Source organism: Neurospora tetrasperma (genome assembly GCF_000213175.1).
Source record: "Neurospora tetrasperma FGSC 2508 unplaced genomic scaffold NEUTE1scaffold_5, whole genome shotgun sequence".
NCBI lineage: Eukaryota > Fungi > Ascomycota > Sordariomycetes > Sordariales > Sordariaceae > Neurospora > Neurospora tetrasperma.
The window spans coordinates 733,048-746,527 of record NW_009799103.1 but is presented as its reverse complement, the minus strand read 5'-3'; the positions used below and the strand labels follow the sequence as shown (position 1 = coordinate 746,527).

The 13,480-nt window shown below is 54.4% G+C and overlaps 5 protein-coding genes across 5 annotated transcripts; 3 read left to right on the top strand and 2 right to left on the bottom strand.

The window, feature by feature from the left end:
* Window positions 1-16: 16 nt before the first annotated feature.
* On the bottom strand, window positions 17-1,554 carry NEUTE1DRAFT_66576 (uncharacterized protein; the record flags this gene model as incomplete). Its single annotated transcript, XM_009854717.1, has 1 exon — window positions 17-1,554. The coding sequence occupies one exon, from the start codon at window positions 1,474-1,476 to the stop codon at window positions 232-234; it is 1,245 nt and encodes a 414-aa protein (XP_009853019.1).
* A 725-nt stretch (window positions 1,555-2,279) lies between these two features.
* On the top strand, window positions 2,280-6,482 carry NEUTE1DRAFT_123655 (glycylpeptide N-tetradecanoyltransferase; the record flags this gene model as incomplete). Its single annotated transcript, XM_009854716.1, has 5 exons — window positions 2,280-3,195; window positions 3,264-3,840; window positions 3,902-4,287; window positions 5,022-5,208; window positions 5,272-6,482. The coding sequence occupies 5 exons, from the start codon at window positions 2,465-2,467 to the stop codon at window positions 6,262-6,264; spliced, it is 2,874 nt and encodes a 957-aa protein (XP_009853018.1).
* Window positions 6,483-6,530: 48 nt separating this feature from the next.
* NEUTE1DRAFT_66569 (uncharacterized protein) lies at window positions 6,531-8,453 on the bottom strand (the record flags this gene model as incomplete). Its single annotated transcript, XM_009854715.1, has 3 exons — window positions 6,531-7,951; window positions 8,014-8,231; window positions 8,327-8,453. 3 exons carry the CDS (start codon window positions 8,439-8,441, stop codon window positions 6,740-6,742), a joined length of 1,545 nt encoding a protein of 514 aa, XP_009853017.1.
* A 529-nt stretch (window positions 8,454-8,982) lies between these two features.
* On the top strand, window positions 8,983-10,672 carry NEUTE1DRAFT_85251 (methionine aminopeptidase 1; the record flags this gene model as incomplete). Its single annotated transcript, XM_009854714.1, has 4 exons — window positions 8,983-9,316; window positions 9,447-9,477; window positions 9,539-10,396; window positions 10,466-10,672. The coding sequence occupies 4 exons, from the start codon at window positions 9,173-9,175 to the stop codon at window positions 10,564-10,566; spliced, it is 1,134 nt and encodes a 377-aa protein (XP_009853016.1).
* Window positions 10,673-11,780: 1,108 nt separating this feature from the next.
* On the top strand, window positions 11,781-12,477 carry NEUTE1DRAFT_139416 (uncharacterized protein; the record flags this gene model as incomplete). The annotated part of the gene is made up of 4 exons (XM_009854713.1): window positions 11,781-11,881; window positions 12,003-12,158; window positions 12,232-12,298; window positions 12,385-12,477. The coding sequence occupies 4 exons, from the start codon at window positions 11,781-11,783 to the stop codon at window positions 12,475-12,477; spliced, it is 417 nt and encodes a 138-aa protein (XP_009853015.1).
* Between the last annotated feature and the right edge of the window lie 1,003 nt (window positions 12,478-13,480).

Genomic DNA, 13,480 nt, shown 5'->3' with positions numbered 1-13,480 from the left:
ATGATAGAGGACTTGTGGCAAAAGCCAACAGAAGATGGGAAATGATAACCAAAATAATGATGGAACAGTAATCAAGCGCCCCCCATGACCTTCACTGTTCCCTCCTCAACGGTTTATAGCCGGTCGCCGTATCGTAGGGAAAGGGGGCTATGGACAGCCCGACCAAGGCCGGGCACCCTCTTTTTTCGTGTTAATCGTAGAAAAGTGCCGTTGTCAGGAATCAACAACACCTCAGAATTCATCATAACCCCAACCCAGCGAGCGGTTCACCGCATTCATGGCATTAACACCTGCCCTGACGAAGTTCGCCACTCCGTCCACCACAGGATGGCCAAAAGTCTCCTGCTGGCCCTCCTGGCTGTTCAGCAAGTCCTGTTGATCGAGGGTACACTGCCTCTTCTCCATGACCGCACGATGGATAGCCCGTCCCCACATATTATACCACTGGTCCTCGCTGATGCTGGTATACTTCCTCTGTCCATCCGCGCCCATGACCGAAAAGTGCCAGTCCGCAAACACGGTCTCGAACCTCTTGGTCCGGAAAAACAAATACGGCCACGTAAAGATAAACATGAGGCTGAATATGCACAGCCAGATGATCCATCGCGTCGTCCGCCACCGGTTCGTCTCGCAATCGTTGTACACATGCACATACTCGTCCTTCTTGGGGAAACTGATCTCCAGACTGCCGCGGTAGTTGGTGGCGCGCACCAGGTCCGTCAGCTTCTGCACAATTTTCTTGTCGTCGAACCCAACCACGCGCCGCTGCAGCGTCAGACATTTCAGTCCGGCGTGGCTGGCGCAATAGCGGTGGCACCACTCGGCCAGCGTCGGCTTCTCGGCTAATCCGACCTCGATATGGCGATTAGCCCCCGGCGCACGCTTGCGGAGGACGGTGCCGCGCCGAACTTTCTCGTCGTTATCGGCGGTGCGCAGCTGCATGAGAGAGGTTTGCGAGACAGGGTCCGAGTAGAGGTAGGGGGTGAGCTCGATGTGCAGGTCAAAGTCCGTAACTTCCTCCGAGTCGTTCTTACGACGCCCATTTTGAGGGTCAGTTATGTCCCTGCGGCGCTTGTGTGTGCCGTGGATGCGGACAAAAGGCCGGGGTGGCTGTTTGGACCATAGCTCGATGTGCTTTTGGAGGAACTTGGGGTCGTGGTCCAGGCGCGAGTCGAGGTACAGTTCGGTGCCGGTGGGCTCGTCTCTTTTGTAGTGGTTCACCCAGTCTCCGGGAGGAAGTATGTTGTGTGGGTGGTTGATATAGGGTGGTGCGCCAGAAGGGAGAAGAGGAGCACTACTACTGCTTCCCGAGGCGTTGATTTCGTCGTAGAGGGGCGGGAGGTCGTCAATGTCCAGCTCTGGGGCATCGGTATCTAGAGTGCCATCAAGTGGAACGGAGTGTGAGTGTTCGCCGGGTTGAGTGCGCATGGAGACGGCATCATCGCTGACGCCGAGACGAGGTGAGGGTTTCCCCATGATAACAATCTTGAGGATTAGGGTTTTCTGATGAAATAATGTGTAGATAATAGATGTCAACTGTTATATGATCATCAGTAGGAAGGAGAGATAGAAGGATAGAGTTGAAGAAAGGTGAAGTAAATTGGGCGATGGTCGGTGATCATAAAATATTCAAGTGATGAACGAGAAAAGATGAGTGGTCAGCTTCTTTGACAGCGAAGGCAGCAGTGAGTGGCGCAGCAACACCGGAAATCAGCCCAAGCCAATCTTGACATCGACTTTGAGTTCAGATTTTAGCTGCATATGTGTTAGTTCGAAGCATTTTCTCGGGCTTTTCCCTGGTTTCATCATTGCGTCTACAATGACTCCAAAGGGAATGTCACGATAATCGAAGTTTGAGAACAAAATAATTGTGTATGGTAGAGGTCCCTTCATATTGGGTTGTAAGCACAATGTCGTACATAACGTGGGTAGAGATATGAAATGCCCGACCGATACCTAGAAGCCGTTGAAGGCTCCACTTTTCCCTCTCGGTGCGTACCGAGCTGTCCCCTGCACCTGACAGCGTGGGCTGCCTTGGAGGACCCCGCGACAGGTCAATTGGGCCCCGCTTGCCCCGCTGACCCTGCCTTCTGTGAGACGATGGAAAATGCGCTAACTGGGCCACGACACGCCAACACGCCAGTAAGGAGCAACCTCCGACCCCCGAGCGGGACAGGAGCTCAGGGTGGGATTGGAGCTGTTTTGGAGTACTGTATCCATCGTCAACACCCAAGCCCAGACTCCAATCTCTCTCCTTCCCCACGTCTCCCTGTCTCTTCCACCCGAGTTCTTCGATCCGTCCTCAGCCTTTTCATCTCTCAACTCTCCCCCTGGACGTGAGGGCAGCTTCAAAAGTCCCACACGACTCTACTAGTACGATTTTACTACGACGACCACCACCCCAAGCTTGACAGCACCCCACCTACCCTCTCCTAGTGCGCATCCATCACATTCGTCAGGAACAATGCCGCCGACCGAAGAGTCCAAGCCTGTTGACCCGGCCCAGGAGAAGCAGGCCGCCGAGGCTCTTGCTTCCCTCAAGGAAGCTCAGCAGCCCGCCGCCGACGAGTCCGGCTCCGAAGATGAGGGCGCCGACGGCACCGCCCAGGAGGCTGGATCCGGCTCCACAAAGAAGAAGAACAAAAAGAAGAGCAAGAAGAAGAACAAGGACAAGTCCGCCTCTACCGAACCCTCTGATGAGGTGGGCTTGACGGAGGCGCTGGCGCAGGCAGACCCCAAGTCAGCACTCAGCGGCTTGACCCCCAAGCAGATTCAAGAGTTCATCGACCTGAACCCCGCCCTTGCCAACGAGCTGCTGGCGGCGTCTGGGAGCTCGGGAACAACCGACGTGATGGAAGCCTTCAAGAAACTCAAGATCCAGGACATCATCACCGGTCTTGCGAGCAGTGGAAAGAACCGTAAGGACATGGCGTCATACAAGTTCTGGGCCACCCAGCCTGTGCCCCAGTTCGACGAGAAACCAGCCATCTTTGAGGAAGGACCCCTCAAGATCCAAAAAGTCGAAGACATTCCCGATGAGCCGATCCCACTCAACCTGGCGCCTTTCCGATGGGTCACCATGGACCTCACAGACGAAAAGCAGATGCAGGAGGTCGAGAAGCTCTTGTACGGTCACTTTGTGGAGGACGACGAGGCCATGTTCCGTTTCAAGTACTCGACCTCTATTCTCAAGTGGTAAGTGACACTTGGCGAGGGTTATTTGAGTCGCGTCCATATGGCTTGTGCTAATGACATTACGCTAGGTCGCTCATGTCTCCTGGCTGGAGAAAGGAATGGCACGTCGGTATCCGTAGCGGTGACACTCTTTGCGCTTTCATCGCTGCCGTTCCTACCGAGATCCGCGTTCGCGACAAGGTTATCCAAGGCTCCGAGGTCAACTTCCTCTGCATCCACAAGAAGCTTAGAGGCAAGCGCTTGGCTCCCGTCCTCATCAAGGAAATCACTCGTCGCATCAACCGTGAGGGTATCTGGCAAGCCATCTACACCGGTGGCATCGTCTTGCCCAGGCCCGTCAGCACTTGCCGCTACTACCATCGTGCGCTCAACTGGCAGAAGCTGTACGAGGTTGGTTTCAGCCCGTGCCCTTCAAACAGCAAGCCGGCCTTCCAAGTCCGCAAGTACGCCCTTCCGGAACAGACCTCGACCAAGGGACTTCGCGAACTTCAGGTCAAGGATCTCGACGCGGTACACAGCCTGCTTGAGCGCTACCTGAAGCGTTTCGACCTCACCCCAGTATTCAACCGGGAGGAAACGGAACACTGGCTCCTTCATAAGAAGGATTCTTATGCCGAGCAGGTCATCTACTCGTATGTTGTTGAAGTAAGTTTCCAGTTACGATCCGCTTTCCTGGCAGTTGAACTCGTACGCTAATCTGATGTAGGATGCCTCGGGCAAAATCACCGACTTCTTCTCCTTCTACCTTCTCGAGTCGACAGTCATCAGGCACCCGAAGCACAATTCGATCCGCGCTGCTTACATGTTCTACTATGCCACCGAGACTGCTTTCGCCGAGCCCTTCGACAAGGGGGCTCTCCAGAAGCGCCTGAACGATCTGATGGCGGATGCTCTGATCCTCGCCAAGCGCCACAACTTTGATGTCTTCAACGCTCTTTCTCTCATGGACAATGCGCTCTTTTTGGAGAAGCAAAAGTTCGGACCAGGCGATGGCCAGCTTCACTACTACCTATTCAACTACAAGGCAAACCCCATCCACGGTGGTGTCGATAAGAAGAACAGGCTGGATGAGGATAACTTGAGCGGTGTCGGGTTTGTCATGGTCTAAGAGGGTTTTGGGTTAGGGTGTTGTTGACTGCTTTCAGGGTGGCTGATTCTACTGTGTTTGAACAAGAGTTGCCTGCATACAAACAATACCCGATGGATACCAGCGGGGTTAGCATCAAAAGCAATTGTAATAGTATTGATATTCAGCCAGCCTGGCGCTGCCAGACGATGAAGGTCTGCATAGTTGGACTCGGACCGTGCCTTCTTGACCCGGGATTAGTTCGCCACAGATCAAAAGGAGGAAGAGGGGGAACCTTCACCAACGACTTCCCCGGTTTGCCTTGAACCCCAACATGTTTGCGATGCGAGTCATCATCCAGGGATTGCGCCAACGCTTTCGCTGAATGATCCCACGACATCTCCGTAGTCAGAGCCGGACCGACAAGCCTGTCAATCTGCCCCACTTTTTATACGTTTTACCAATCGGAGCGTTTCAATGTCGAGGTACGTCACTGCCATGGGGACCAACACAATCACATGTGGACGCCGGCCGACAAGGTGCTCCCAATTCAACCGAGCCGCCACCACGAACACCAAGCCATCTATCTACCCATTACTCGGCCCTGAAAGTGTGCTTTGGCCTCAATCCCGTCTCATCTCAACAATCATCTAGGGTCCGCCAGTTCATATCTCTTCTCATCACGAGCAAAATACTCCAACATGCAAGTGTTAAGATGCTCACCTACCTACTATGCACTCACTAACACTTTTTCTCTCAGGGCCCCAACAACAACGCACAAGCCTCCAGTGCCCACCGTAGCCGAGACCATCAAGCACCCAGCCTTTCCCACGGCGATATGGAACCTCGAGCCCGATCAAAGTGGCCTCGCTCCGGTCGCCGTCGGGCGCGGCGGGCCCTTCAACGTGAGCTGGGAAATTCACGGTGAAGGGCCCATCAAGGTTTTAGTATGAGCCCTCCTCGACTCAGTCTTTCCCTCACAACCAACATTACCACTAACACTCTCGCAGTTTATCATGGGTCTCGGAGGTCTTAAATCCGCCTGGCAGCGTCAAACCCTCTACTTCGGCCACCAAAATCGCGACAAGTACTCCGTTCTCCTTATCGACAACCGCGGCATGGGCGACTCCGACAAGCCTCTCATGCGCTACAGCAGCAGCGAGATGGCCCGGGACTGGATCGACATTCTCGTTCACGTCGGATGGCTTCCCGCCCCGCCTTCCTCCTCGTCCTCGTCCTCCTCTTCTGCCGCCTCCCTTTCATCACACTCCGGGCCACCCCTCCCCCTCCCCACCGAACGCACCCTCCATGTAGTCGGCCTCTCCCTAGGCGGCATGATCGCCCAAGAACTCGCCTGTCTCATCCCCACCGCCATCTCCTCCCTCAACCTCTGCTGCACAGCCGCCGCCATCGAAAACACCACCACCTTTGCCGAAAACATCGCCAATCGCATCCGCATGCTCATGCCCCGGCCCGTCGACCACTCCATGGCCGACACGGCTCGGCAGCTCTTTCCGCTCTCGTGGCTCGAACAGCCAGACGACTGCGAAGTGCCCGACCCATCAACCACTCCCAAATGCGGTCCGCCCAACCCGCGCTCGCCCAAGATCCCCCGCCCGGCTGGGTCGGAATATCTCAAGTTCGATAGCAACGCGCAAAGGTACGTGGCGCAGGAGATGCACAAGCGTCTGGACCCGGCCCGCTTTGGGCTCAAGGGGTTTTTGTTGCAGTTGATTGCGGCGGGATGGCATCACAAGTCGGCCGAGCAGTTGCAGAAAATGGCGGATGAGGTGGGGAGGGAGAGGATTCTGGTGATGCATGGGACGGAGGATGGTATGATTAGCGTGCCGCATGGGAGGAAGTTGATTAAAATGATTGAGCCGGAAGTGGGATTAATTGAGGAGGGGATGGGGCATGCGCCGGTAGTGGAGAGGACGGGGTGGTATCATGGGGTATTGGTGGAGAGGATTCAAAGGGGGGAGGGGTTGGATGGGAGAGTTTAGCTTTGGGAAAAGGGGGTATGGGTGGTGATTAGAGAGAGAAAGAGGTGAAAGGGGGTCCAGGGCCATTGGGATTGGGTTTTGGTGATGATGTCGATCGTTTATCTGGGGCAAGGAGTTTTGGAGCGTGTTAACTTAGCATGCATGCATTAGGTCCTTTCGGTGGAGCACGCAAGTGTTGGCTAATATTAATCAATGTGCAGACGATATCAAGTCTTGATCAATCCATCTTGCAAAAGCGGCCTTCGAATTCTATGTGTGGATGGTGAGTTGAACTTATTCGTGAGCATTCTATTAAAGGATCGGTCCGGCCTGCGTACGAGACATCAGCTGTTCTAAGCGACAACCGAAAAGCTCACCATCTCAAGATGCAACAAACTTGCTATTTCAGAACCATTTGCCAATGCTACACCCGAATCGTACACGACCCCCTCCTTTCTCAATTCTTCACCACCAGCCTCAAGAAAGGACGTCCAGTTTACCGCCTCCTCCCATGAATCGTCCTACACACCATCCCCATAAAGTTATAAAACACCCCGTACGCCGCCCGGCCCAACGCGCCCTTATACCTGAACCACAGGAACAAGCCACCAGCCAACATCGGCAGACCAACACCACCAACCAAACTGCGCAGCAACACCTGTCCCTGACGCTCACTCTTCTTCACCACCTCCGAATACCTCTCATTCCCAAACGACACCCGCGAGTACTTGGTCTGCCACCCCAGACTCGGCACATAGACACTCAGCCACTCCTCCAGCGCCTTGCGCCACCTATACACGGGCGACAGCACCGACGACCGCATCTCAATGTAGTTCTGCAGCGCCAAATCATTAATGGCGTGCGCATCCGCCACGCGCACGGCGCTGTACTCGGCCAGCGCAAGCTCCCGCTGCGACGCCTCGAGACTGCTGTCGTCGTTGGTCATGCGGTCGTGCTTGTCGAGAATGTCAAACAGGATGCGCACGTCTTCGAGGCCAGCGTTCATGCCCTGTCCGTAAAAGGGGACCATGGCGTGGGCGGCGTCGCCGACGATGACGACGGACGAGGAAAAGTGGTAGGGTTTGCATTTGATGCTGATAAGGGGGAGGTGGGGGTTGGTTTGGAACTGGGACACGAGGTCGGCGGGGGTGATGAGGGAGGTGACGCCGGGGAAGTGCTTGTCGAAGAAGTCTGGGATGGAAGAGGAAGAAGTGCCGCCGGTGGTGGTGCTGGCGGCTTCTTCGAGTTGCTCGTAGATGGCGGCGGGGGCGAAGAGGGTGCAGGTGAAGGAGCCGTCGTTGGATGGGATGGCGATGAACATGAATTCCTTGCCGGGCCAGATGTGTAGATGGTTGGGGGATATCCTGAACTTGGACTTGGCTGATGATGATGGGGCGATCTGGAACTCGCACCAGAGTGTGTCGATGTACTCTTGCTGGTAGTCCATGCGGGAAAACTTCATCAGGTGGTAGCGGACCGCGGAGTGGGCGCCATCGGCACCAATCATAAAGTCGAAGTCGACCTCGATTTCGCGGGCTCGGTCTCGTGGGTTGGAGGTGCTCTCGTCTCGGTCTTCGAACCAGGCCTTGTTCCGCTTGAAATCGGCGCCGGTGAGCTTGTGGTTGAAGAAGAAGGTGACGTTGGGCATCTCTTCGAGCATGTCGAGGAGGCGCTTGTTCAGGTCGCCACGGTCGATGGCGAGGATGCTCTGATCTATTCATCAACACACCTGCTCTGTAAAAGCAAAGGGGTCGAGGGGAGGGGTCTTACCCGTCCATGGATGTCGTAGTCTTGAGCCTCCTCATACAATTTTCCATCTGGTCGCTTGCCGTGGATCATGCGGCCTCTCATGGGGATGGTCACCCCTTTGACATAATCGATGAGTCTTGGCTGGTTGGCATGGCGCATAGCTTTGAGGCCGCGTTCTGAGAGGGCCAAGTTGATGGATCTGGTGAAGTTGAGTGGTGTTGTTGAGGGATCACGGAGGTCTTAGTGTTTGTTAGTTAGCAGTGACATCTTGAACATCTTGAATCTTGACTCATGATGTATTGTAAAGTCAACAACGTAAAAAGACAAGACTCACCACCGCGCAGTTCATAAATCTCAACATCATGACCACGGTTGGCCGCATAAAGAGCAGCCAATGACCCGACCGGGCCAGCACCGACAACGACGACCTTTTGCTTTCTCTCCTCCATTTTTCGAAATTGGGTAGGTAATTGAGAGGATTTCCTAGCTTTGCCGGAAAAAGTAAGAGGTGGAAATAAAATGTGTTGGTGATTACATCAGACGATTGACACCAAGGTCCCATGAGACATGCAGTTCAATACTCGTCCGTGCGAGGTGATCCACTTCTACCGACGCCCTGCTGGTTCACTAACACTACAAACGGTTTAGCGCCATCAAAAAGGTGGATCAATTGGGTAAGCATTCTGGTCCCTTGTTGGGTCCATCCAACAGAGCCCCACCCGTCCCGGACCCCGGCAGAGCCGCCGCTGCCCGCCACTGAGAATGGAATGCGCGTGGGACGACTTTTGGGAGGAAGCGCCGCCAAAAATATTATTCGTCCGTCCACGCCAAGGGCCCGGCATCCAGACCTGTCGCCTTCCGTTTCGTTGTCGCTTCTTCACTTTGTCTCACGCCCTTTCAAGAACAACGAATTCTCCCAACTAGGATACCCAACACAAGGTCACCAGGTACTTTTATTTGCTCTTCAGACCCTGTGCCTTAGGCCATCTTCTACTACGCAAACTTGTTGCCTGTTGCTTCCCTTTGGCACATCAGGTCGTACTTTTTGATCGTCAAAGAGCAACTCTGGCCGACATCCTCGTTCCAACCTATGATCGTCAGGCTAACTTATCGGCCCCTCTTTAAAGCCTTTCGATAACCACAGACCGTGGCACTACAGTCTAATACGAACACCACCACCATGACCGAGCAACCCCCCGCGAAGAAGAAGTGCCTCGGCGCCGATTGCGAAAACGATGCCGGTTCCCTCCAATGCCCCAAGTGCTTGAGCCTGGGTATCAAGGGTAGCTTCTTCTGCTCCCAGGACTGCTTCAAGAAAAACTGGGTACGGCGCATCTTCTTTGGTTCCCTCATCCCACATACCTATGGATTTCCTCGACTGGGTCCCGTAATACCTTGCTTGGACTCGCACTTGCATGCGAACCTTGATAGCTGACCCTTTGGTTGCCCAATAGAACACCCACAAGGAGCTTCACAAGCTTGCCAGTAAATCAACCCGCTTCCCCTCCTCATTTGCCAAAGCGCATATTCTAAGACTCTGTTCCAGGCCCCGAAACCTACAACCCCTTCCCTACCTTCAGCTACACCGGCCCTCTCCGCCCCGTCTACCCTCTTTCGCCGAAGCGCGTCGTCCCCAAGTCGATCCCCCATCCCGACTATGCCGAGAGCGGTATTCCCGGCGGCGGCCGTACAAGGTCCAACAAGATTGAGCAGCTAGACGAGAAGGGTCGCGAGGGCATGCGCAAGGTGTGCCGCCTCGCCCGTGAGGTTCTCGACATCGCCGCTGCCGCCATCCGCCCCGGCATCACCACCGATGATCTCGACAAGATCGTACACGAGGCCTGCATCGAGCGCAACTCGTACCCCTCGCCTTTGAACTACAACTTCTTCCCCAAGTCGGTCTGCACATCGCTCAACGAGGTCATCTGCCACGGCATCCCCGACAAGCGCGTCCTCGTCGACGGCGACATCCTCAACCTCGACGTCACCCTCTACCACGAGGGCTACCACGGCGATCTGAACGAGACATACTACGTCGGCGACAAGGCCAAGGCCGACGCCGATTCGGTGCGCGTTGTTGAGACGGCCCGCGAGTGCTTGGAGGAGGCCATCAAGCTGGTCAAGCCCGGCACCCTGTTCCGCGACTTCGGCAACGTGATCGAGGCGCACGCCAAGAGCCGCGGCTGCAGCGTCATCCGCACCTACGTCGGCCACGGCATCAACAAGACCTTCCACTGCCCGCCCAACATCCCCCACTACGCTAAGAACAGGGCCGTCGGCGAGTGCAAGCCTGGAATGACCTTCACTATCGAGCCCATGATTGCGTTGGGCAAGTACCGCGATGTTACCTGGCCCGACAACTGGACATCCACCACCATTGATGGCAAGAGGACCGCTCAATTTGGTAAGTGCTGTTCATGATCCTGTAGGCGGTGGCTGAGTGCTGAGATGTTCAACTAACCCTGCTTGACAGAGCACACCCTCCTTGTCACCGAGACCGGTGTTGAGATTTTGACGGCGCGCACGGCTGACTCGCCTGGCGGCCCGGTACCCATGCCTACTGCCGCTGCTTGAGTTTGGTCGGACGCTAAAAAGTAAGATGTGCATCGTTATTGGAACAAAAAAAAGGCGTTTAAAGGGAATAATGTTGTGGTATAGACTTGTGCCGTAGCGTTCAATGCCTGAGTTGATACCCGGAGACATTTAAACGGGAAACCCAAAGCCATGGTCAGATCTATCAACATACTGATCTCACAATCGCAGAGCTAGAGGCACGTTACATATATAAGGTTCGCGCAAAGAAGAAGTGTCTGGACGGATACTCTGGAAGATTCTTAATCAAGAGGAGCGGGATTCGGGATCCTCACTTCAAGGCGGACTCGGCGGTAGGCTCGGCGGGTTGTGGAGAACCGGGCCCGGAGCTCTCTCTCTCTCTCTTCCCCAAAAGCGATTTGAGATTGTAAATGCTTGGATAGAGTATAGACAACGCCTAATGTTTCACCATATTTGAGACTAATACTCATCACTTCGGTAGTCAACTGGAACCATGAGAACTTGGGAGAATCATGCTTCTTAAAAGTGATGTAGCGGATCATCGAGGTCGGCGAGGCCGAGACCGGGGAACGTCTCTATGCCGCTTTGCCCCACCTCGGCCGGGCTGGGCTTACAGGATAGTGGAGCTTTGCAGAAAGAAGCTTGGGCCAACCTAGCCGCCCAACAGGCTCCAGGGGCGGACTTGGCAAGTGGGCTCGGGCTGGCAGTTCACGGCGAAAAAGAGTGGAAGGAGGCCGGGGGGGGCGTCTTCATCATCGAGGAAGCCCCGAGGCACCAGCACCAGCACCAGCTAGCTATCTATCTGCCTTGCCCCCAACAACCCTCCTCCTCCAGACCTAACTGAACCTCCAGCTGTCTCCACGCAAGAACCGAGTGAGTCTTCCCACCACTGCCCCGAGTCTGCCAACTTGCGACCGCCCTTTTTTTTTCTTTCCCAGAAAACACCAAATCCAAAGATCAACACGACGGCTTTTTCCAAGTCTTATCATCCCACCTCTATCTAACTTGGTAACCAGCCTCCACGTTTGTACAAGCACCGACACCGGCGCGCCCGAAGCTTGACATACTCCCCCTTTCCTTCGATCGAACTCTATCGTCCGACTTCGATTCCATCATAGTTGCGCACGCCATCTGTCGCGCACGTACAACATCTAGCCCACGCTCGCGCAAACCGAGTCCAACCAGCTACACCACCGAAGCTCTAGCTATCATCCGATAAGCACACAACCGCCAAAATGTCGGGCGAGGCGTGGCTATACCTGTTTGCGGTGCTTATAAACGCCGTCAACCTCTTCCTTCAAGTCTTCTTCACCATCATGTACAGCGATCTGGAATGGTACGTTGGTCATCTATCCTCCCTCTCGAAGGGTTCTACGAGTACACTGAACTCGGCATCCTGCGCGCTTTGTGGCTGGCGCCTCTTTTTCCAGCAGACAGTTGCTAACGGCATCTTGCAGCGATTACATCAACCCTATTGACCTCTGCAACCGCCTCAACACCTACATCATCCCCGAAGTCGCCGTCCACGGTTTCCTGACCTTCCTCTTCCTTATCAACGGCTACTGGCTGCCTCTCGTGCTCAACGTGCCTCTTCTCGCCTGGAACGTCAAGAAGTAAGTTTCAACAACCGCTTTGATGACAATATCCGCAGCTTGCGCGAACTGGATAACTAACCATGCGGTGCAGGATCGTTGACAACGCCCACCTTCTGGACGCCACTGAGATCTTCCGCAAGCTTAATGTCCACAAGAAGGTATGTCATCAGTTCAGCAAAACCAGCCGCGTCCACTGTGGCGAAGCTTCAAGGAGCTGCTTTTAACCGATCTGCGCGCTCTCTAGGAGTCTTTCACCAAGCTCGGTTTCCATCTCATTCTGTTCTTCTTCTACTTGTACAGCATGATTGTGGCCCTCATTCGGGACGAGGCTCATTAGGAAATGGCCGTCGCTCGCTAAGTTGAACTGGACTTCTCGTTTCACAACGATACCGCCACGAAGTCCCTCGGATCGGACGCGGAGCTCTCTCATCGGAGCTCGTGCTCGCATCTTTACCACCACCGTTTTATCGAAAGCACATAACGGCGCTGGGCACACTGGTACGCAGTACTTCAAACACACACAAACCAAAATCATATACAGTACAATCACAGGCAAGCAAGCAGGCAGGCAGGATCCTCGGCGACGGATGTTTGCAAAACGACGGGAAGGGTTCATGAGCGTAACATACGACGACTTTGACAGATGGAATGGGAGGGCATGAAGCTATGAAGAAATGGCGGGAATGATTATATTATTGGATGGCGGGAGAAGAGGAGGACGAATTGTATGGTTTTGGCTTCTATAATGAAGAGGAAAAGCGACTGACGGTCTTCGGGAAGGTGGCAACTGCCTTGCTGTGCGCCTCGGTTGGCATGACAGCTGGATAGACGGGGCAAAAGGAAATGATCAAAAAGAGTTTACGACCTCTTTAGCGATACCAATTGGGTGTACGCAGGTGAGGAGATGGAGAAATCGCGTGCTGTATTTCACTGCTTCATGAAGTATGTAATGAAACCGGGCGGGCTACGTCATGAAGATCATGGTCTCTTGCTGTCTTGTCAAATGTCAACACCGAGGGAAGGCAACGCGGGCCACATATGGAGAACAGGAACATGACTTTTTGATCCATAGACATTGGGCGCGTTGTTGGAATAAGTACTCTTTTAGGAAGCTGTTGTCGTCCTACCAAGATGGAACCGAATATTCGGGACATTGAATGCTCTTTCTACTGCATGGTAGAGAGCGAGACAAGCCAAAAACACAAGAGCTTGGCTCAACGCTGATCATTGTCAGCCCCTCCCTCACAAGCAAGCCTCAGCTCCAAAGCTTGGTCCTTGCTCGACCAGAGTGCGACAGCAACCCGGTTGGTGGTTCGCATATGGCCCGTGCACGCGTGTAT